The sequence below is a fragment of the Scylla paramamosain genome, chromosome 7 (assembly GCF_035594125.1).
Source record: "Scylla paramamosain isolate STU-SP2022 chromosome 7, ASM3559412v1, whole genome shotgun sequence".
NCBI classification, from domain to species: domain Eukaryota; kingdom Metazoa; phylum Arthropoda; class Malacostraca; order Decapoda; family Portunidae; genus Scylla; species Scylla paramamosain.
In genome coordinates, this window is record NC_087157.1 from 9,625,864 (window position 1) to 9,648,722 (window position 22,859).

The 22,859-nt window shown below is 43.6% G+C and overlaps 3 protein-coding genes across 12 annotated transcripts in view; 2 read left to right on the forward strand and 1 right to left on the reverse strand.

Annotated features, from left to right (window-relative positions):
* Window positions 1-1,272: 1,272 nt before the first annotated feature.
* LOC135102036 (protein will die slowly-like) lies at window positions 1,273-14,518 on the reverse strand. The gene is given in 10 exon segments (XM_064006682.1): window positions 1,273-1,769; window positions 8,596-8,683; window positions 8,841-9,072; window positions 9,662-9,758; window positions 9,761-9,785; window positions 9,909-9,998; window positions 11,584-11,747; window positions 11,947-12,043; window positions 12,443-12,548; window positions 14,369-14,518. Coding segments are annotated over 9 exon segments (957 nt in total). The 5' UTR covers window positions 12,506-12,548; window positions 14,369-14,518; the 3' UTR covers window positions 1,273-1,668.
* Window positions 14,519-15,255: 737 nt separating this feature from the next.
* The window catches only part of LOC135102035 (bromodomain-containing protein 3-like), a 35,041-nt gene continuing 27,437 nt past the window's right edge, over window positions 15,256-22,859 (forward strand). The window contains exon 1 of the mRNA XM_064006681.1: window positions 15,256-15,347. Coding sequence (XP_063862751.1) covers window positions 15,271-15,347 — 77 coding nt within the window. The 5' untranslated portion in view covers window positions 15,256-15,270. The remainder of the gene's footprint in view (window positions 15,348-22,859) is intronic.
* LOC135102033 (piggyBac transposable element-derived protein 4-like) lies at window positions 16,283-21,573 on the forward strand. 10 transcript variants are annotated; one of them, XM_064006671.1, is made up of 2 exons: window positions 16,283-16,440; window positions 19,366-21,573. In XM_064006671.1, the coding sequence occupies exon 2, from the start codon at window positions 19,429-19,431 to the stop codon at window positions 21,355-21,357; it is 1,929 nt and encodes a 642-aa protein (XP_063862741.1). In that variant the 5' UTR covers window positions 16,283-16,440; window positions 19,366-19,428; the 3' UTR covers window positions 21,358-21,573. The 10 variants fall into 10 exon arrangements, with proteins under 10 accessions (XP_063862741.1, XP_063862749.1, XP_063862745.1 ...); XM_064006679.1 differs by having other exon boundaries at window positions 16,292-16,440; window positions 19,411-21,573; XM_064006675.1 differs by having other exon boundaries at window positions 16,294-16,440; window positions 18,957-21,573.

Sequence of the window (22,859 nt, forward strand, 5' to 3'; positions counted from 1 at the left end):
CCGTTTCTTTATCCACTCATCCTCTGTTTAGTAAGTCAGTTTTGATTCTGGTATTTTCCGTCATCTTCTTCTCCTATCAGTTTCACCTTATATAAATTCCCCTTTGGTCTCAAATCTTTCTTAATTAAATCGGTTTTGACCCTTCTTCATTCTCTTTCATTTAGGCTCATCACTTTCATGAACTCACTTTAAGTTCACCAGTTCCTCATATTTTAGATGGTCTTAGTCAAATAACCTCCTGCCGCATTAACTGTCAGTGTTTAGTATTTTCTCTCAACCTAAGTCCTCGAATGAAGTAAATAAAGGGCTTCCCTCCCCTTCAGCCAATATCACCATCAATCCGGCTCCTCTTCGGAGCCACACGTTCAAACATCTAGAGAGTTGTGTAGACTATACTGGTATATCAATAATAAGCAAGTAGTGTATTTATTTTCGAGTTAGTTATTTGTTATTATTATTATTATTTAGTCAGGCACGCAGGTGACCGAGAATAAATATGTATACTATATTTCTACTAATGTACCTGCTGTGTGTCACGGTGGAGAGTTGATTAGATGTGTTGCCTACTACTACTACTAAAAATCTTTTAGTTGTAAGGTTTTGTAGGAAATTATCAGCACACCAGAGGACTCAATTGTTATGTAAAAATGCCAGGCACAGTGAAAACAGTTACATGTTATTTCACTTCTGACCATCACTGTATCATTTGTTTATTTTTTTGGCTAATCCCCTTTCTGTTGTACATAAACTTGTTTTTTTTTAAGTCATCTCCCTTTTTCTCTCATGGCTTTGCTGCTTTATACATTAATTGTTATTGTTAATTTCATAATGGTCAAACCCTTTATTTATTTTTACCATTATATACTTACTAATTTCAATGTGACTGCATTTCATCAATTGCATTCTTCAAAATGAAATTTCCCATGTAACTGAGTTTTGGATTTGTCCTTTATGTGTACATTGTGTGTACCTTTACCAGACATTTTCTCTTATCAATGTCATTTTGATACTGGTCCTCCACTATCAACTATGCCTGATACTTGTACTATGTTAAAAAAAATGCATTATTACACATGTCATCAACCTTTATGATTCTACCATGGGATGTGGGTTTTCCTGGATAGTAAAGGGGCAGGCAAACCAGATGGCATGACGATGGCTTATAATGCCTTTGTGGGCACTCCACTCCACCTAGCCCAGATCTGTCTTCTTAACCATATGCTTACTGCTACACTACATACAAAATACACCAGGATAATAAAAATACAAATCATCACTTGTAAGAAGTTTGGTTATTCAATATAACAGCCAATTCCAAGAAAAAGACTGCAGTATTTTTTTTTCTTTTTTGGACTTTGTACAACCACAGGTATAAAGTATAAAATTAATCATAATTATGAGCCTTTTGTAATGTCAAAACCATTTCACATTTTTTTTTTTTTTTCAGAGTTCACTGTGCTAATTGTAAATTCTACTTTTCTGCAAGGAGATCATACAAAGTAAACATGCCCATTTAACTCCCATACGAATAAAAAAAAAAAAGCACTATATCTTTCATAAACTACAAGAAAGTTGTACTTGACACACCAACAAACATCCTAGTATTTCCACAGTAGAAAGTCATAAATTTCTAGTTATTTTGTATCACTGTCTTCATGATAGAAACTTTTAAGTGTTACTCTTCCAGAGCTTAATAGTTTTGTCATTTTCCAATGCTCCAGAGGCAATGATGTTTTGAGTTGGATGACAGGCTGTGCACAAAACAACATCTGAAATGAAATATATACATTAAAATGATTCATGCAAATCAAAATTTTATATTTCTTGCACTACACTTTATCACAATGACTTACAGAATTCTGAATGGTTTTAAATAGTCATCCCTCTATACCAACGGTTTCACTTTCACATGGATTGCTGCCAACCACAAATTCAAATAACATAAGAGATGATGAGAAGCAACCTACCAGTATTCATTGCTTATTTTCATTATTTTTTATGTTAATTGGTAAATAAAATGTTTATAACCATGTAAATGCACATTTTCTTTACTTAAAAAAATTTTTGGGGGGTTCAGGGATACTAATTTTTCATGTTTCTGTGTGTCTGTTACCTGTCTTCCATGGATAACAAGAGATTACTGTAGCAATTTGTTAATGTTGAAACATCATTTGAATGCCAATTTGGATAGTTGGGCACTCTAGTGCATATCAGTGTGACACACATTTCCAGTACATGTACCACACCGGTGGTGTAAAGATCAACATGCTTGGCTCACAGGTCAGACAAATCAGGTTTGATTACTAGGACAGGCAGGGATGGTTTGGTCTTCATCTCTTTTTATGTTGCAGCTCCCTCTTAAAAAAGAAATCTGAGCTGCTCTCAGCCCTGCATGATGAGATCCTATGTCATAGGCAGTAAAGAAACAACTAGAAAATGACACAATCAAAATGCTTGGATGATCAAAGCCATTTTGATTGTAGTAAGTGGAAGCCTGATCAAATATATCAGCATGCTACTCTTTGAATATTGCGTGACATAACAGTTTCACTTTACCTTTTCCAGAAATAGTGTTACAAAACTGGCAAGATAAAATCTTGTTGGATGCTGTGTGTGCATTTATGCATGTATTTACCTAGCTATATTCTACAAGCCCTGAGCTACATCGTGTGATCCCATTTACACATCTACATCTATGTAGTCTTTCTTTTGACTGATGCACACACTATGATGATAAAATTTTATTCTATTCTGTCTAATCTCCTTTATGCCTTGCTTCTGTAGCGAAGGTGAGGTGCTACTTGGCCGCCCGGAAGTTGCTCAAGCGAGAAGTGTAGGCTCCCAACCATGACTCTTGGTCATAGCAGTGTTTAGTCCTTGAAGGGTAACAATTTCCAGTGTCATAACAGTGTAGCTCTGGCAAAGGAAATTTAGCCTGGGTATTCTCTCTCTGTTTTATTCAGCAAAAACATGAACAATATATACAAAAATTACTTTACATGATAAATGATATACACAAAATTATGGAAAAAGAGAGTGTATGTGCGTGTGTATGTCTGTGTGAAGAAAGGAGTAATATGATGTATTGAGAAGATGTGTGACACATGTGTCAAAGAGCGTGCACAGAATGTGTACAAGTAAGAGATATGTATAAAGTGAGGAAAGAAGAGATGAAAGACAAAAGCCTGTGCAGTAGAGAGAGTGAAAACGGAAGGGTGATAATATAACAGAAAACGGAGTGCTAGGAGCGGTGACTTGTGTCCCGCTACAGTATTCCCCCCCTAGTGACGAGGGAGGAGGAACGTAACCGTCTTCTGGTGCCGAGTGGTGTTGGTGGCGATGTTCTGGCCGATGGTGTTGATGACGGCCGGGTCACTGTGAAGGAGGTAGGCAGGCTTGACTCGGTCGATGGAGATGGTGTCAGCCTTACCATCCTTGTCCACAGTGACCGTCTTTCTCCTCCTGCTCAGGACTTTGAAGGGGCCTTGGTAGGGCTGCTGCAGGGGCTTCTTCACAGCGTCAACCCTGACGAACATGTGCGTGCAAGTGTCCAGATCCTGGCTGACAAAAGTCTTGGAGGGAGACGTGCGAGGCTGGACAGGCTGCAGACGCTGCATGAAGTCAGAGAGGTTGGCAGCAAAGTCCTGAACGCTGCAAGGAGTAGAGCAAGGTGCAGGAGTTAGGAGTTTGCCAGGTAACCTGAGCTTGGTACCATAAACGAGCTCGGCGGAGGAGTGGTGTAGGTCTTCCTTTAGTGATATCCGTATGCCAAGGAGGACGAGAGGAAGTGCCTGGAACCAGTCTGCACGTGTGGCAGAGGCAGCTAAGGAAGACTTCAGCCGACGGTGGAATCTCTCAATGGTGCCGTTTGCCTGCGGGTGGTAACTGGCTGTCCTGAAGCGTTGGATGCCTAGTAGTGACATCACCTTGTACCACATACTGGACTCGAACTGGCTGCCACGGTCAGAAGTGAGGCTGAGAGGGACACCGAACCTGGAGATCCAAGTAGTGATGAAGGCACGTGCGACGGAGTCCGTTGTGATGTCAGCCAAAGGTGCAGCTTCCGGCCAGCGTGTGAAGCGGTTGACGCAGGTGAGAAGGTACCGGTAACCGTCAGAGTAGGGTAGTGGTCCAACGAGGTCGACATGCACGTGGTCGAACCGTGAAGAGGCTGGAGTGAAGGCGGCCGCAGGAGAGCGTGTGTGTCGCCACACCTTGGAGGCTTGGCAGTTGACACATGTGCGGGTCCACAGCCTGACGTCTTTGTTGATGCCAGACCAGATGAAGCGTGAGGTCATCATCTGCTGAGATGCTCGGATGCCAGGGTGGGAGAGGTCGTGCAGCTGACGAAAAACATGATACCGGTGGGTCTTCGGCAGGTAGGGCCGACAGGAATCGGTGGAAGTGTCAGCGTAAACGTGCACTGTGGTTCCTGGGAGTTGTATCTTCTTCATCTGTAGTGCGGGGTTGTCTTGGAGTTGCCGCAGCTCTTCATCGTTGGCCTGGTCAGCAGCGATGGCAGTGTAGTCGATGGGAGAAGATGACACAGCAGAGATGTTGCGCGAGAGAGCATCAGCTGGGGCGTTGTGTTCACCTTTGACGTAGCGCAAATCCGTGGTGAACTGCGAGATGAAGTCGATGACGCAGTTGTCGCGGCGAACAGGAGGTCTTGATGTGCAGGGACTTCGAAGTGAGTGGCTTGTGGTCGGTGTATACATGGAAGTTGCGACCTTCCACGAAGTACCGGAAACGCTTGATGGCCTTGTAGACGGCGAGAAGTTCCCTGTCGTAAGTACTGTACTTGGATTCCGCCTTGTTAAATTTCTTTGAGAAGAAAGAGAGCGGTTTCCAACCTCCGTCGACATACTGCTGTAGAACTGCTCCGATGCCGATGTCAGAAGCGTCTGTGGCGATAGAGATGATGCCATCTGGGGCAGGGAAGCTGAGAGGTGAGACGGAGCTGAGAGCTTGTTTTGCTGCTGTGAAAACTTCCTCAGTGGCTGGAGTCCAGACTAAGGAGATGGACTGTCCTTTCTTGCAAGGCCTGATCATCGCGTAGAGCGGCTGAAGAAGTAGTGAGCAGCTGGGGATGAAGCGGTTGTAGTAGTTCAGCATCCCCAGGAATTGCTTGAGTTGGCGCTGTGTTGTAGGCTTGGGGAAGTTCTGGATGGACTCGCACTTTTCTTGCAGTGGAGTGATGCCTTCCAAGGAGACAGTGTGGCCAAGGAAGGTGATGGAGGGGACCCCAAACACGGACTTGTCGACGTTGACTTGCACCCCGTAGTCTTGCAAACGGGTGAGTACTTGCTGGAGGTGCTGTTGGTGCGTCTCTGCGTCAGGACTGGCGATGAGGAGGTCGTCGATGTATGCGAAGCAGAAGGGGAGACCTCGAAGGACTTCGTCAATGAAGCGTTGGAAGGTTTGAGCGGCATTCCTCAAACCAAAGGGCATCTTGACGTACTCGAACAATCCGAAGGGTGTGATGAGAGCAGTCTTCGGAATGTCCGCTGGATGGACGGGGATGTGGTGAAAAGCTTTCACAAGGTCGATCCTCGAGAAGTAGGTGCATCTGGAGAGCTGAGAAGAGAACTCCTGGATGTTAGGCACTGGGTACCTGTCCTCGACGGTGCGCGAGTTGAGAGCGCGGTAGTCTCCACATAGTCGTAGTTCGCCATTTTTCTTAGGCACGATGTGGAGAGCGGAAGACCAGTTGCTGGAGCTGGGCCGTATGATGCCTTGCTGAATGAGGGACTCGAACTCTGCCTTGGCTTGTCTGGCGCGCTCTGGAGATAGGCGGCGGGCCTTGGCGTGGGTAGGAGGTCCCTTGGTCTCGATGTGGTGCGAGACGTGGTGTGTGACCGGCTTGCTGGCTGAGTACGGCTGCGTCAGCGTAGGGAAGGACTTCAGCAGGGAGGAGAACTGGTGGTCTGCCTTGAGGAGGGAGATCTGTGTGCTATCACCATGAGTGATCTGTCCCTTTGTTGTGACTGAGGTGAGAGGATCGAGCAGCTTCCGACCCTTGATGTCCACTAGGAGACCGAAGTGTCGGAGGAAGTCAGCACCTAGAATTGGTTGCGTGACAGCTGCTACGTAGAACGTCCACTCGAAGGTACGGCGGAGGTTCAGGTGAAGTTGCAAGGTGCGTCGCATGTACACAGGAATCTCCGTACCATTGGTGGCGTGAAGGTGAAGGAGGGGAGGCAACGTCCGGTCTACACCAGGGGCAGGGAGAATACTGACGTCTGCACCAGAGTCGATGAGGAACTTGGTCCGGGAGAGAGGGTCATACAACTTCAGTAGCGCAGACGAGGTGTCGCGAACACTATGCGCCGCTAGTGCTCGCTGTTGGGGTTTAAAGACTTGGCGAAGGTACAGGGAGCCTTACAATTTCTTGCGTCTTTCCCGAACTCTTCATGGTAGTAGCAGAAACTAGAAGTCTCCGGCGTCTTACTCTTTGAATGCTGGCGGCGCCAGAAGTGGTGTCTGGAGGAAGAACGCGAACGTGAGCATGAGCGTTCCCTGACCTCTCTCCGAAGATCTCTCACTTCAAGTCTAAGCTGTGAGACGAGCTCAACAAGTTGCTTGGTACTGTCTTCTGCTGAGATGGAGGCTACTGCAGCTGGTTGACCTTGTGGAAGGGTAGCCATGAATTCATCGGCGAGAGTGGCAAGCTCGTCTACTGAGAGCTTGTTCTTGAGTGAAGAGGCAGCGTTGAGTGTCAGGAGGCAGGCGTTGGTAGAACAGCTGTAAGAAGAGTTCCTTGTCGAAGGAGGTGTACTTGTTGCCAAGCAGCTTCTTCATGCGGCGAAGAAGGTCTGTGGGCTTTTCACCACCAAATTCTTCTTTTGACAGAAGCTCCTGGAGGCGCCCCGACACTGTAGATTGTAGGCGTTGCAGAACAGCAGCTTTGAGGTCTTCATAGGGTGAAGCAGAAGTGCTGGCAGCACTGACGACATCAGCAACTTGTGAAAGAACGTCAGCTGGTAGTACTGTAGAGGCCTTCACGAACTTGGTTAGACTTACTGTTATCTTGGAAGCCTTGAAGTTACATTCCAGGATGGAGAACCACGTGGAAGGGTCCTGGCTGATGAACGGAGGAGCACTGAAGGCTACGGAGTCGACGTCATCAGGCATTGTGCTGAGTGGACCACCACGTGACTGTGTAAAGTACACTACAGGCGCTGGAAAGTCCGGGAGCCACAGCGGTGAGGAGTGAAGGCGTGAGGCGCCGGTGTGACCAGGTGCCACAGCGGTGAGAGATGCCGAATTGGGGCAATGTCACTTCACTCACCACTGAACGAACTGTACGTTATCCTTGGCACTGTACTCACCACTGAACGAACTGTATGTTATCCTTGGCACCGCACTGTAAGTAATCCACGGATGACAGTGTTAATCCTGGGCGATGGACCGTAGGTAATCCCCAATGAAGAGCTGTAGATGGAGGCGGGACGAGGCCAGTGGGAGGGCTCCAGGTAACAGCAGGAAACTGGAGGGGCCGGCAGAAGTTACGTGGAGGAGCGTCCGCGACTGGGAGAGACTGCTGGCCAGTGGCGAGGGCCAGCTGGAGAGTGCCGCGGGGGGGGGGGCGCCGTGAGGGCGGCTGGGCGGCGGGGGGCGGCATACGGGCAGCTGGGGGCGGCGGCCGGCGGGGTGGCGGCCGGGGTCTGCTGCTGAAGGCGGCAACACCGGCGAAGGGGCAGCTGCCGGAAGATTCGCCTGTAGCCGACCGCGTCGCCTTGGCCAGGTGGTTGGAGGATAGCAGCAGGGTGGACTTGGCTGCTCACTCCGGAAAAAAAACAACGGGGTCACCAATTGTACCAAAGGTGAGGTGCTACTTGGCCGCCTGGAAGTTGCTCAAGCGAGAAGTGTAGGCTCCCAACCATGACTCTTGGTCATAGCAGTGTTTAGTCCTTGAAGGGTAACAATTTCCAGTGTCATAACAGTGTAGCTCTGGCAAAGGAAATTTAGCCTGGGTATTCTCTCTCTGTTTTATTCAGCAAAAACATGAACAATATATACAAAAATTACTTTACATGATAAATGATATACACAAAATTATGGAAAAAGAGAGTGTATGTGTGTGTGTATGTCTGTGTGAAGAAAGGAGTAATATGATGTATTGAGAAGATGTGTAACACATGTGTCAAAGAGCGTGCACAGAATGTGTACAAGTAAGAGATGTGTATAAAGTGAGGAAAGAAGAGATGAAAGACAAAAGCCTGTGCAGTAGAGAGAGTGAAAACAAAAGGGTGATAATATAACAGAAAATGGAGTGCTAGGAGCGGTGACTTGTGTCCCGCTACACTTCTTCCTGGAGCAATCCATAAGGGAAGGTCACAGCAGGAGAGACTTCAGATCTCAGTATTTTAGATCTCCCCTATTTCTTGTTCAACCACTAATACTGATAATAATATCTTCTTTAGTAAATTCTAAACTTCTTTGTGTGTGTGTGTGTGTGTGTGTGTGTGTGTGTGTGTGTGTGTGTGTGTGTGTGTGTGTGTGTGTGTGTGTGTGTGTGTGTGTGTAGATGATCATAAAAATAATATTTTGTGATTATGCAGACTCACAAAGCTCTATGGTATACTGCATTACCTGAATGACCTTCAAGCTTCTGCACAATTTCTTTGGTTTGCAGGTTCCATATATAGATATAATTGTCTTCTGAACCAGAAACAATCCACTGAAACAGAAAAGATACCACTAGTTTTCTTATGTGGTGCTTAGAAATAGACTGTCACACAAGAGCATATCTAAAGATGTGGTGTACAAATTATACTTTACAAGTTAAACACTGTAGCACTCACCTTTCCTCCAGTCACTAACACTGTAGCACTCACCTTTCCTCCAGTCACTGAGAAATTTGCAAAGATACAATATTTCTCATTTTTATGGCCAGTGTAAGTTTTCAAGCATTTTCCTTTACTGTAATCCCATAACTTTAGGGTGTTGTCAAGAGTAGCAGCAAGAATATATTTGCCATTAGGAGAGAATTTCACAAAGGATACTGGAGGATTGTCATCATCTATTAGAGTTTTTAGACACTGGCCAGAGGTGGTGTCCCAAATTCGACTGAAAAAGAAATAGATACAATTGTAGACAAAGTTATCTGAAGTAAGGCAAGTAACTAATATTCACGTCCCTCTGATCTCTACAATAATGAATAATAAAACAACAATAACAATGATCCTCAGTAAATGAGGTGGTTGCTAAGACGAAGCAACCACATGTACAATCACACACCACAAGCATTAATTAATGTCTTTGCCTCTAAGGATGTGGACCATGGAAAAGGGCCAACTATCATCAAGAATAAGTTGCGCTAAAAGCTTCCCTTCTTGCTCTAACTCTCTCTCACCACCAGCTCCCCCCATAAAAAGGGGGGGAGGGGAGGAGTTGGGAGGAATCTGGTGCATCCACTGACCTGTTCAAAGATGTAGGTTGTCTACTACACAAGCCTGCTACAACAGACCCAAAATGATTCATGTCATGTCACTAAATATACTGGAGAGAGAGAGAGAGAGAGAGAGAGAGAGAGAGAGAGAGAGAGAGAGAGAGAGAGAGAGAGAGAGAGAGAGAGAGAGAGAGAGAGAGAGAGAGAGAGAGAGAGAGAGAGAGAGAGAAGACACCATAAATCTTTTAAAATATGGAAACAACATACCATAAACCGTCATAGCTGCTGGACACTATTAGGGTTCCATCCCGATTGAAGTTAACAGCACTGACTGGATCAGAATGTGCAGGTAGGGTTTTCAGACATCCCATATTCGTACACTCTCATCAAACTGAAATATTTCATACAGTTGTAACGTGATACTTTCTACAACTGGATCATACAACAATATACAATATGCAATTTTTCTTAATTATTTACAATAACATATTCAAGCTTAAATCTTGATACTTACAGAGCCTGAAACAATGAGATTTGACTGGGGATTGAAGTTGCAACAGAACACATAATTACTGTGTCCTTTCAGTGTTTTTACACATTTTCCCTGTAAATAAATAAAGTAATAATGAATGTAAATAACATATTACCTGCAAAAGATATGCAGGAAAATTTCTCTTAATTTTATCACAATATATAAAAAAGATTATGGCCACTGCAGAATCTAAAATTTGATGTGGTATGTTTGAAGAGTTAACATTTGGTAGATTTTACAGATTTCTAGGAACATTTATCTGAGTAGGAAAGGAAAGCCCTCAAATATAAGGAAATTATTAGATGAGGGAGGAGAAAAGGACACAGATCTGAAGCTCAACTATCAGATGGCTGGATGAGAAAATCATATTTAGCAGTAATTACTGGAAAGAATGCCTGTAGATTAATGGAGAGAATAATGTTTGGCAAGTTGGAGAAATAAGAAAAGAACATCAATGATTAGAACAAAACTAAGTTGAAGATATCTTGATTATACCTATAAGAAAAAAGTGAATATGAATATGAAATGTCATGTGTCAAACAGATAAAAGATAGACAACATACTGATGAAATGGCAACCAAATAATAGTGACAGAAGAAATGGCAGGAAGAGAACTAGACGGAGAACTTATGTTTTGTTAGGGTAGCATGAAATTGACAGGCAGCAGACAGAGATGGTCCTGCAGCAGAGGCATACAGACTACTGCTGCTGCTGCTGATGATGATGATGATGACTATGAATATCATGATGAAGTAAGAAATAAGAGCAGTACAAAGGTGAAGAGCACATGGAACATGAACTACTGTCAGTCTACATGTACTAGTTCACTGCATGATGCAAGACTCTTCTAATAGGAGATGGACATAATGTTAAGTCAGATACCATGTTATGCCTTAGGATGCCTTGGCAAAGTAGTGCACAAAATGAAAGGAGACAAATTTTTTCCACACTGCCTGATAATTCAACTCTGGGCCTTTTGATTAGGTTTCCTAACATTCAATTTGCAGTAACCTTTGGACCCATAACGTTGTTTACTTATATCACAGTGCACCCTGTAGAGCTCCTCCCTCAAACTACAGGTTTATTCTCAAGCACTATATCAGAAAAATTCTTGAGGGTCAGTTTGTAATGTTAGTACAAGTAAAACAACTTACATTATTCCTACAGGATATATCTGAGAACCTTTTGTAAAAAATGACCTCAACATTAACAAAATCTAAGGCAAGTGTCACTACTAAGATGAGCATGCACTCCTCATCTATGTCCTCTCCTAATGAGAATGAGACACATAAGATAAAAAAAAACATTGGCTACATCATATGTGGACCTGCTATTCAATTCAGAAGTTATTCCTCACATAAATAATTTTCTTCCTTTCCTACCACAATAAACTGAATACAAAAATAACAGATGAATTCTGTGCTGCTTTATTTTTTTTGTGGTAAAAAAAAAAAAAAAAAAAAAAAAAAAAAAAAACTTGGTGGCTTATCACTGGTCTGGGAATGCTTGTAGGTGTGACAGTGAAAGTGAGTGGGTGCAAGACTTCTGCCCTCCATGAGGCTGCCACATTGGCAGATATATATGGCTGTAAAAAAAAAAAAAAAAAAAAAAAAAAAAAAAAAAAAAAAAAAAAAAAACTGAGATTTGTAATACTTACTGATGCAAGTTCCCAAATCTTCAGTGTCTTGTCATCTGAGGCTGAAACAAGCAACCGACTGTCATGTGACCAAGCCACATCACTGATGCCTAGTTTGTGCCCAGAGAGTGTTTTTTCAAATTTTCCATCATATGCACCCCATATTTTGATCACTTTGTCAGCAGCTGTTGAAGGATAGTTATTTTAATACACAGTAAATTCTGTCTTTCATCATGCTTAAAATTCCAAGCAATTAATTACATACGATATGCTTAATGGGTAATAAATCAGTAAGAATCCTGTCTATGATACAAGATATTAATTTCTGAGGATATGATTGTTCACTTTTGTAAATAGGTTTTTACAGCAAACAAACATACTTACATGAACTTGCTAGCCAATCTCCTGTTGGACTGAACTTCACTGATGATATAGCTTTAGAATGGCCTGAGAGTGTGTACTTGAGCATATAATTTGGTTTCTGAAATATTTCATAAGTATTGTAAGGTGATTTAGGTAATAAGAAAACTATCATGAACAGCAGGGAAGAGAGAGAGAGAGAGAGAGAGAGAGAGAGAGAGAGAGAGAGAGAGAGAGAGAGAGAGAGAGAGAGAGAGAGAGAGAGAGAGAGAGAGAGAGAGAGAGAGAGAGATTTAACCCTCCCATCACCTCACTGCTAATGTCTTCTAAACAAGATACATATAGGATACCTTGCATATCTTTCCTTCAAAAATGATACAGTGTATAATGTGTGGCATACTGGATTCTATACTTCTTATTTCTAATGATTTCTCCCATTCAAAATAGTCATGAAATCACTTATCCTATATGTTAACTGAGTGTTAATTTACAATGGAAGAATACGTGGTTTTCTTCTTACTAGAGTGTGACTTGCAGGCTTCGTGCTAGATGAATTGTCATTTGACCTCTGTTCTTCAGTCATGGTGGATGCAGTTACTTATTAATTCTCTCGTTATGCACAGGCCCTGTAAAAAGAATGAGAAATTAAACTCTTAGCATAACTAATAGTAGTAGCAATAGTATGTCAGTACAGAAGTAGTAGCAGTAATAGTCATATATTAGTACAAAAATAGTAGTAATAGTAGTAGTAGTAGTAGCTGCAGTAATAAGTGGGGGTGCTAGTAACAACAACAACAACAACAACAACAACAACAACAACAACAACAACAACAGCAGCAGCAGCAGCAGCAGCAGCAGCAGCAGCAGCAGCAGCAGCAGCAGCAACAACAGCAGCAGCAACAACTACAGTATAGAAGTAGTAGTTTAAATAGTAGTGATTTTGGGTGCAGAAGTAGAAGAGATAAGAATGGTAGTAATACATAGTAGAATGAGATGGTCTGTGTCATCTCTTTTAGATGAGCCTGTCAGTAGAGGTAAATGCATCAGCTCTTTTCCCTTTCTAGGGGTTAGTACAGTCAAAATCATGAAAGTGATGTCACATTTCCTTTAGCAAGGGAGCAGTTGAATAAAGTTGATAGTGCACATGTATGTTTATGTTGAGCTAACACTGGGAGGCAGTAAATATCTGCCTGACATTAGGTTTAAATAGGTTAATCTGGAAATGTCTTTAGCTACTTGACTATTGGAAGAATGAGTGTATCAGTTAGAAGGGAAGTTGTAGAACTTCAGAGACAGCAGATACAGAGTGAGAAATGCACTGGATTCGACAATTTCCATTAAGAGAGCTTTACATGCTAATTTAGGAACTGCACTATATAATTATACTAACTAATAATGTCTTGGTATAAGACATTTAACCACTGCAAATGTCTACTTATGAAACACCAAACTTGTTTTCCAAACTCTGCTTATGACATACAACTCAGTCTACTTGTAGACTGGCATGCCAGCAGATCTGGATTGCCCTTAATCTATGATTGGTTGATAGTTCTACTACAACTGTATGGGATAGCCAACCAGGTAAGGATAGGTCAACCATCATATGAGTTTAACATTTTTTGAGATTAGCAGGATGTAGCTCACTCTGAACCTGATTTTTTCATCACTTTTAGTTTAAAGACTTGGACATTAATAAAGTGATGATGAACTGCAGTCTCTACACTAACAAATTCTGTGAAAAAATGTTCTGGTTAAAAATGTGCTGAGTTACTCACATGTAAGATTAGATCAAGATCAGTTTGGGAATAAGTTAAGACATTTGAATGAGTTAAATTTCAGTTTTAAAACTTATTATGGGCAGGGTTTAGGGTAACTTTGTTATGTATAATTATACTTGCAGTAAATGTGAATAACCTAAAGAAAAAAAGTCAAATTCTGGCCCATTCTTACTTATACTGTTCATCATTTACTGTGCTGGTATTTGATTGGGCGTCACCAGGATTGGTTAACCCTATCCTCACCCATAAATATGTCAGTGATGGAAACACTATCCTTCATTCATGCATAATTTTGCCAATTACTTGTTCCTAGCTCCCGGTCCTATAACAGACTTCGTAGTACTTGGTAATACTGCCTGATAAGAATGAGATTCTTAGCAGTAATACAAGCATTCTGCTGATTCCTGGTTTGAAGGTCTTTTTTTTTTGTACTATAAGGTACCTTACACACTTTACACTGTCTAACTTGGTGCGGCTTCATGTGCATCTATTGCATCACTTATATCCTGCACCAAACATAACATTCCCCAAGTGTAAAAGGGAAGTATCAGAGTGAGAACTAGCATTGCGAGGAACATATGAGTTCTATTATTGTTCTTCCCTCATACGTCTTTTTTTTTCACATGGTTATGCTAAATGAAATAAATTTTTAGTGCATGAACTTTCACCTGTGGGCTAAAGCAAGAAGTGCACACAGACTCCTGAACCTCACCACTCCTCCACCCACAACACCACAACAAACACTGCCATGTGGGCCGCGGTTCTACCACAATAATCTCAAATACATAAATAAGGAAAGGTAACAGCCGTGTATTATTTTGCGATAGTGGCTGATAAAAGTACTGTTGTTCCCGCTTGATTTTATTAATTTCCCTCTAATTTTTTGTGCATTTAAGAGAGTTAGTAGTTGGGGAGTGTTTGGCGCCCATTCAGATAATTCGAACCTTGTGTGACGTCAAGACGGCTATGATGTTGTGAGGCTCATGGGGTGCAGACGCTCCTCACGGTGCTCCTCAGGGCCAGGCGAGGCTGCTCCTAGGCGTCTGGATTTATGTTTGATGCATCTTTACGTCTCGAAATGCATCAGTTTTGGGAAAGAAGGTGAATAAACTGTGTCCATGAGTGAATATGAGCGATTGGGACAGGTTGCGTGGTCATGTGACCGTCATCGACCAATCAGGCAGCGACTTGGCGCGGGGCTGGTGTGTGGCCAGTGTTGCCAGATCCACAGATTTTCCTGAGGTTCTACAGATTTCAGACCTCGTTTCAGATTTTCAGATTTTTTTTCCTAAATGGACAAAATCTACAGATATTTTCCTCACTTTAGGCACTTACTTAAGAATATGGTATGCATGAGTTCGGGACAGATGCCCTGTATTTTTCTTTTCCCTTGCGGGAGTTGCCGATAAAAAAAGGCCAGCCCTCCCCTAGAAGGAGGCACCTGCAACATCAAGTTTTAGTTCAGAGGCTACATAAAGATCAAGATCATCCTGATCCCCGAGGCCCGAGGGCGCGCGCGTCATGTAAACAAAGTACAAACATACTCCCACAGTCCCACAGCCTGCCCTACATGACCCCAGCAAACACACAAGAACAAGCTATAGAGCTACATCGTCGCTATACCCTTACAACTACAAGCTATAGCAAGTAAGTAAGCTCTGCATGCTCAGAGGCGTAACAATAGGGTGGCAGAGGTAGCAAACTGCCACGGGGCCAGGGCCTATATAATAATGATTAGGTAAAGGGGGCCCGAGCCTATGGACGTAGAGTCTCGAAAAGGGGCCAAGGGACCCAAGGGGTATGACATAATGCTAGCATTATGTCATTATCCCATATATGCTTGATATATACTGCTTGATATATACTGCTTGATATGTCATGTGATCTCATTAGCTTTATTATGTCCTATGTATGAGTGCAATTTTTCTTTTTCACACAGTGCTTCTCTCAATTTATTTTCTATCTGCTAGCATTATGTCATCATCCCATATATACTTGATATATACTGCTTGATATATACTGCTTGATATGTCATGTGATCTCATTAGCTTTATTATGTCCTGTGTATGAGTGCAGTTTTTCTTTTTCACACAGTGCTTCTCTCAATTTAGTTTCTATCTGCTAGCATTATGTCATTATCCAATATATGCTTGATATATACTGCTTGATATGTCATGTGATCTTATTAGCTTTATTATGTCCTGTGTATGAGTGCAGTTTTCTTTTTCATACAGTGCTTCTCTCGCTACAAATGGTTTATGCTGGGTGTGTAATATGTGTAAAATTGCATGTAGTTGTATTAAGACGTCGTCAAACGGGATATGCAACCACTATTTTTTCACAAATATCGCAAGTTTTTGAGATTTAGCTTCCATTTCTAAAATCTCCCGTGTGACGTCGCCTTTATGGGCTACACTTCCTAAATGCTTGTTTTGAGTTAAAATTAACTAAAAACCCTTTGTTCTGTTTATGTGGAGTTACCATAGGGCTAATAAAATTTCATTATTAACATATTTTTCCTCAGAAATTTTCCTTATGGGTTACAGATTTCTACAGATATTTTGTCAGATTTGGTCAGATTATGCATAATTCAGTCTGGCAACACTGTGTGTGGCGGCGGCGGCGGTGTAGTGCCATTGTGAGCGCTGCGTCACCGCCCGATATCTGTAATAATCATGGACGGCCGTAGTCATCCTGCCCACCACGGCTATCAGCACACACCGACTCCCGTCAACAGAGGGTATTACATTATTATAGTTCGTCTACGTTGAGGTATAACGCCACACGAGCCACAGTAAGATGAGCGTGGGTTCCCTGCGTCAAAAGTTGAGTCGGCCTTAACTCTAGGAAAACAGGAGGAAAAGCCCTCAACGGGTAACGCGTTTTAGAGCTCTCCATTGAATTTATCGCAAGAAAATGACCAAGATTCGTTCTAGAGGTGATAGAGCTCCTGAAGGTGAGGTGTGTGAGTGGTGAGTGTCCGGGGAGAGCGGTGTAGAGGCGTCCTTGCAGTGCGCGGGTCCCGGCGCCTCTGAGGTCCTCTACCTGCCATTTTGAAACCCAAGCCGTTATGGCCGACGCTAGAGCCACTGCCTTGGAAGTTTTGTGGTGATTCCTAACGTTGCAATGCGAGTGTGCCCTGTTCCAGTGTGTTGCCAGAAAGGCCCCAGACTGTGTTGGCGTGACCAGTGGTGATGGAAACTGTCTGAGTGGCGAGAAAACGTCGTGTGTGAGGTGAGGGACGCGTCGCGCGCCGTCCTGGACTGACTCGGGGTTTGTTGTGAGTCCGTTTGTATTGTTTCCTCGCTTTTCTCTCGTAGCGAATATGATTCCTGGGCAGACTAGACTGTGAGTATTACAAGTGTGGTTGATGTATTGTACAGTGGGAGGCTGTGGGTCACTAGAATGGTTGTTATTGACCCAGGTGACTGGTTGCATATTTTTGCAAAAACCGTTAATAGGGTTATGCAATCAGTAGCCGCTATTATGCAGGGCTAGGCAAGGTTAAGGTTTCCCTCATTCAACCAGAGTAGATAGAGAAGTCAAGGGAGGACCGGATAGGGGGTTGTAAGTGGTTATAGGGTTAATTTGGGAATGCCCTTGACTGTGGCCGTTAGGAGTGTGTGAAGATAGGGAAGGTCAGTAAAACGAATTTTTATCCTAGGCAGACTAGTTTCTTCGACCTCACTAACGTATTAGTGTTTGAACCAGTGCATAGCGACGAGGCCATGGCGGCAGCAAGGTTAGGCTAAGCTCCATGGGTGTACTAGTTTGAATGGAGGGCCAGCAGCCACGAGTGTGTTCGGTTGTTATTCCATGCTTATTTTGTGCGCTGGACGATTATTTGTGTATTTGAAGGCGATATAGCATTAGGGATGATGGGAAGCCTCACATCTGCAGGTCTGATGTTTTCCCATGCCTTCCCTTCAGTCTACCTTAACCCCTAAAGAACCGGGGACGTCGATCGACGTTTTGGGCTCAAAGGACCGGGGACGTCGATCGACGTCTCTTTGTAAATAACGCCAAATTATGCGTTTTTCCGCCCGATTTTCTAGCCAAGTGTATGGCAACACTGATTAAGACTAGGATGGGAAGGGTTGTCAGTTCCCCGCTAGCCTTCGTCATGGCTGGTCATCATGGAAGTGATTCCGCCTCGTCCGATTTGGTGCACTCGCCCCCGCGCGTATTTACTTCCACTCCATCCATCCACTCTAGGCCCTCCACGTCAGCTAGGAGGCCTCTAAGTATAAGTGGCATTGAACAGGAGTTAGAAATCACTGTCTCCACGATTATTGAGAGTGAGGACAGTGATGTGCTGGGGTCTGATGATGCAGGAGACAGGGGCACCAGCACCACCACAGCCACCACCGATGATGAAGTGCTGTCACCGCCAAAACCAGAGCAACCAGCCCAGCAATCAGCCCAACCTGAACCTGTTGCAGGGCCTAGTACACCAGGCCCCAGTACAATTAGGGTAAAAAAGGTAAAAGTGCCTGGTGGAATTCACGCAGTTCCCTCCACAAGCAGAGGGGGGTTGGGAGAGGAGAGAGGGTTACTCTCGACATCGTTATCTCCAGTGGGCCGAGGGTTATCTCCCTTGGGAAGGGGGGAGAGTCCTGTGTCACGATCGCCTACTTACCTGCGATCGTACGATACCGGTTATCTCTCCAAGAAAGTGGACGTTACACTGATCCCGGAAAGTTTTAAAGGTCTGGATTTTTAAAGGCTTCGAGTGCCTACCCGACCTATCCGAAATCGTCAGAATTATCTCTTACTCCACCTTTACCTTGACCCAGCACACCTGGAATCACCTCTAATACCAGATTGTTGTTGGGGGGGGGGTAGAAAACACGATTATTCCATGTTACAAGCACATATATTAATACTAATAATAATTCACAAACAACATGAGGTAGCACACGTTACTACATGACGTTCTCGTCACTTCCCACGTCACCAGAACCCGTTTACACCTCCACCAGTCACAGAAATGTTTCCCCTCAACCGCAGGAATTTACCCGGACGCCATTTCCGCGTCCCCAGACAACAATTCCCGAATTTCACCTCCTCAAACCTCACAAGAGGTTTACCTCCTCAAAACTCACAAAATATTACCATTATCACCAAAGATTACCCATAACACCATAACATCATCCCCAAAATCACCAGTACACCACAACACCAACTTCCAAGGTTAACACCACAACCTCCACTCACAAAATGGCTGCCAGTTTGACCTATGACCCCTCCCAACAGCGTCACCGGCACAACTCAACAACCGAATTTCAGCGGACAAGAGCTCTTGGTACCACAAAAGACTCACTAACCTGATCCTGGATATCAAGGTTATACCGCTACACCACCAATACCTCCACGAACTCACTCCATCACCAATCCACACCAAAATCCTTCCCTGAGAGACGCCTTCCCTCCACCTTTCCTCACGACCTAAGGCGCTCTGATTTTTCCCCTCCTTGGAATGTGTTGTTGCCCACTCAAGCTCCCCTCGTTTTCAACGTATTTCACCTCAATTATACTCCCTTCCTTATACATATAAAGATATAGAGAACTTAAATTATGAAGAGAGTAATACTACATGATATAAAATGGGTAAATAAGCCTTACACTACTTATAACAATAATAAGGATAATGTCCGAATGGCAGGTAACCGGAACACGGGGACACTAAGAAAACGTGATCCCATTCAAGGTAAACTCGGCCAATAACATGACACCTGCCACCACCACTCCTCGCCTCTCTGCCTCCACCATCTCTCGTCCCTCTCTGCTTACCTCTTCCTACCTCCTGCATTCTGCCAAGAAGAGAAGGAGGAGGAGGCTTGAGTTTTCTTCAAGCGATAGCAGTGAGGATGAGGAAGACGTCGACGATCCCACACCTTTGGCAACACCTCTACCTCCACCAACAAGGGGAGGGAGACAACGGCGTGGTGGGAGAGTGCGACGCACCAGAGGTCAGAGACGGGGGGGTGATAGGGGTCACTTTACCGCGCCTCGACAAACACGCCGCGATCCTTCGCCTCTCCACAGCTCTGATGACTCACCATCCTCACCATCTTCACCACAACAACATCAACCACAACAGGGTGTGGTTGATGCTATCTCGTGGAGGGAATGCGATGAGCACACACCTGCTGACTTTCCATTTCAAGATCAATCAGCAGGTGTACAGCCTGAACTGGGATGTACTGCCACTTCAAATATTCTTGATTTTTTCCTGGCATTTTTTGATGTGACAGTCATGACTCTCATAGTCAACGAGACGAACCTGTACAGGCAACATTTGCTCAACTGGGGACGGCCGGGCTCAGTGCGAGAGTATGCACACAAGGCCCCCTGGACTGATGTGACTGTCCCCGAAATGTATGTGTGGCTAGCATACACAATGCTAATGGCACATGTCAAAAAACATGATTTGAAGGACTACTGGAGCAGAAATGTGATTATCCAAACTCCCATCTTTGGGAAATATATGTCGAGAGACAGGTACAGGTTCATATACAAGTATTTGCACTTCACCACCTCCATGGGCCCTGTACCTAATGATCGCCTCTACAAGTTTCGTCATATAATGTCTCTGGTCCAGGAAAGATTTACCAAGTTCTTCAAACCATATCAGAAACTGGTTATCGACGAGTCGCTCGTCCTCTTCCGCGGGAGACTGAGTTTTATCCAGTACATCCCGTCTAAACGTCACCGTTTTGGCCTCAAATTCTTTGTGCTTTGCGACTGTAAGACGGGATACGTACTGGATTTTATAATCTACACCGGTACAGATGTGGATATTCGCTCTGGGGACCCACACGGATTTTCAGGAGCAGTAGTGAAGACCCTGATGGATAAACACTTCAAACAAAACCACATCTTGTACACGGACAACTATTACACATCACCAGCATTGACTCAGTATCTCCTGCAGGAAGAAACAGGCACCTGTGGTACCGTCAGGAAATTTCGAAAGCACTGGCCAGCATTCCCTGACACACAAGAGCGGGGAACAGTGAAAAAGAAGGAGGGTGGACCCATGTTGGCCCTGCAGTGGGTCGATAAGAGACCAGTCAACATCCTGACAACGGTGCACACAGGTGACCTGCAGGACTCAGGTAAAGTCGATCACCACACACAGGAGCCAGTGAAGAAACCTGACGCGGTGATCGACTATAACATCAACATGCGCCTCGTTGACAAGAGCGACATGATGGTAAGCGATATCGACTGCCTGAGAAAAACTCGCAAATGGTACCGTAAGGGATTCCTGCACATTCTTGACCTTGTGGTTCTGAACTGCCACATCCTTCACCAGCAGCTGACTCAGAACACCAGCCTCTCACTGCGTCTGCTCGAGAGGCAAATTATAAGTCAGCTGTTTGAGAAGTTTGGCACCATTCTGCCTAGGATAGGAGCGGTGAGGGACGTCAATGACAGGATGGCAGCAGCTGAGTACATGGCTGCACACAAGCTGGTCCTGAACCCTCTCAGACCTTCAGGCAGGGCAGGATTCAATAAGTGTCAGGTATGCATGTACACATCCCGCAGGGACAAGAAACGTACCGAGACAAAGTACAGGTGTGCTGCCTGTAATGTCGCCTTGTGCCCTGTAAACTGCTTTGCTGAGTTCCATTCTCTTGAGAACTACTAGCAGGAGAGTGTTGGGACACTGTAAATATTGTGACTATAAATACCTACATGTAAACTAATAAGTGAAATAGACGCTATAGTACTAAATGAAAAATAAGAAAAACAGTAAGAAAAACAGTACAGTGCGTGAATGTCTGTAAATAGTATAAATAACTATAGTGTAAGTAATGTGACAGAGACACAGTAGTAATAAGTGTAAAAGAAAAATAAAGAAAAAGTATAAAACAGAAAATCCAAGAAAAAAACATGAAAACAAGAAAAAAACTAAAATAAGAAAAAAAATGTGCTGTAAATACTGTATTTTATAGTGTAAATACTCCCACACTCCACTGCAGGGCATAACCAGTCTGATATGGTCAGCTAGCCACACCACCAGGCACTCTTGCGAGCGGGGCGAGTGAAATACCGCAGTATATGGTGTCATAGATCCCGTTTTCTGCGTTACTAAGCCAGAGCCACCATCACTGATCGGACGCGCCCCCTCACTTTCACCGCAACACCACCTCAATCAACTCGTCATATCTCCGTAACCATGGCACCTAGAAACTTCTGGTTGGTACCATTCAAAAGAGGAGGAGTTGATTGTGGGGTAAGTATTGTTTTCTTTCACTCGTTTATTGTAGGTTAGGCGTACTGAGCATGCAAAGATAAGCTATTTTGCACGTTTTTCCCCATATCCCCCGCCCTAGCGGGACTGATATACTTACCCCGCGCGGTCCTTTAGGGGTTAAGGGTCTCCACACCCCACAAGCCTACTGGCCTATCCAGCTTCCAATATAATGCCTTCACATGCTTCTTCCTATCATGAGAAGCATTGTGGTGGCCTTCAGTAAGAATTAATGCCATGGAAATTTAAAATAACCCCTTTGCAATGTAGCAACATCATGGATTTGCTCTGTTAGCTCCTAAGTGAGGCTGTAGGGTAAACTCACTCGGGGAATTTAATCTGGTGAAGTGACAAGTGTTTAAGTTTTTCACTTAATTAATATTGGCACCTGTTTAGCTGATTTCAGTTAATTTTGGATTGGCTTGGTCAGTTTAAATTTAAATTTGATTAAAGTTGAATTTGTTTATTCGTACATTCATATATATATATACTCGTATATATATATATATATATATATATATATATATATATATATATATATATATATATATATATATATCAGTATAGTTGGCCAAATAAGCTGAGAACCGAGTGAAGCTGCATGCAGTTGGCCGGCTTTGATTGGTGTAGGAATTTGTAAAGATACCTTGACAATTCATAAGGATATCTGCCCTTCCTGATCAGCAATATTATTAGTGTACACAATGTGACTTGCTTACCTGTTACAAATCATGCTTGCTGTACTGTTTAAATGGCAAGTGTAATTTTTTTTATGCTTCCTTGTCATGCCTGATTAGAGAACTCACTGCGATTAATACATTTGAAATATTGGGTAACAGTGAGAAATATGCTTCTTTCTAAGGGCTTGGGAGGATTTTAAATAATTTCAGAAAATT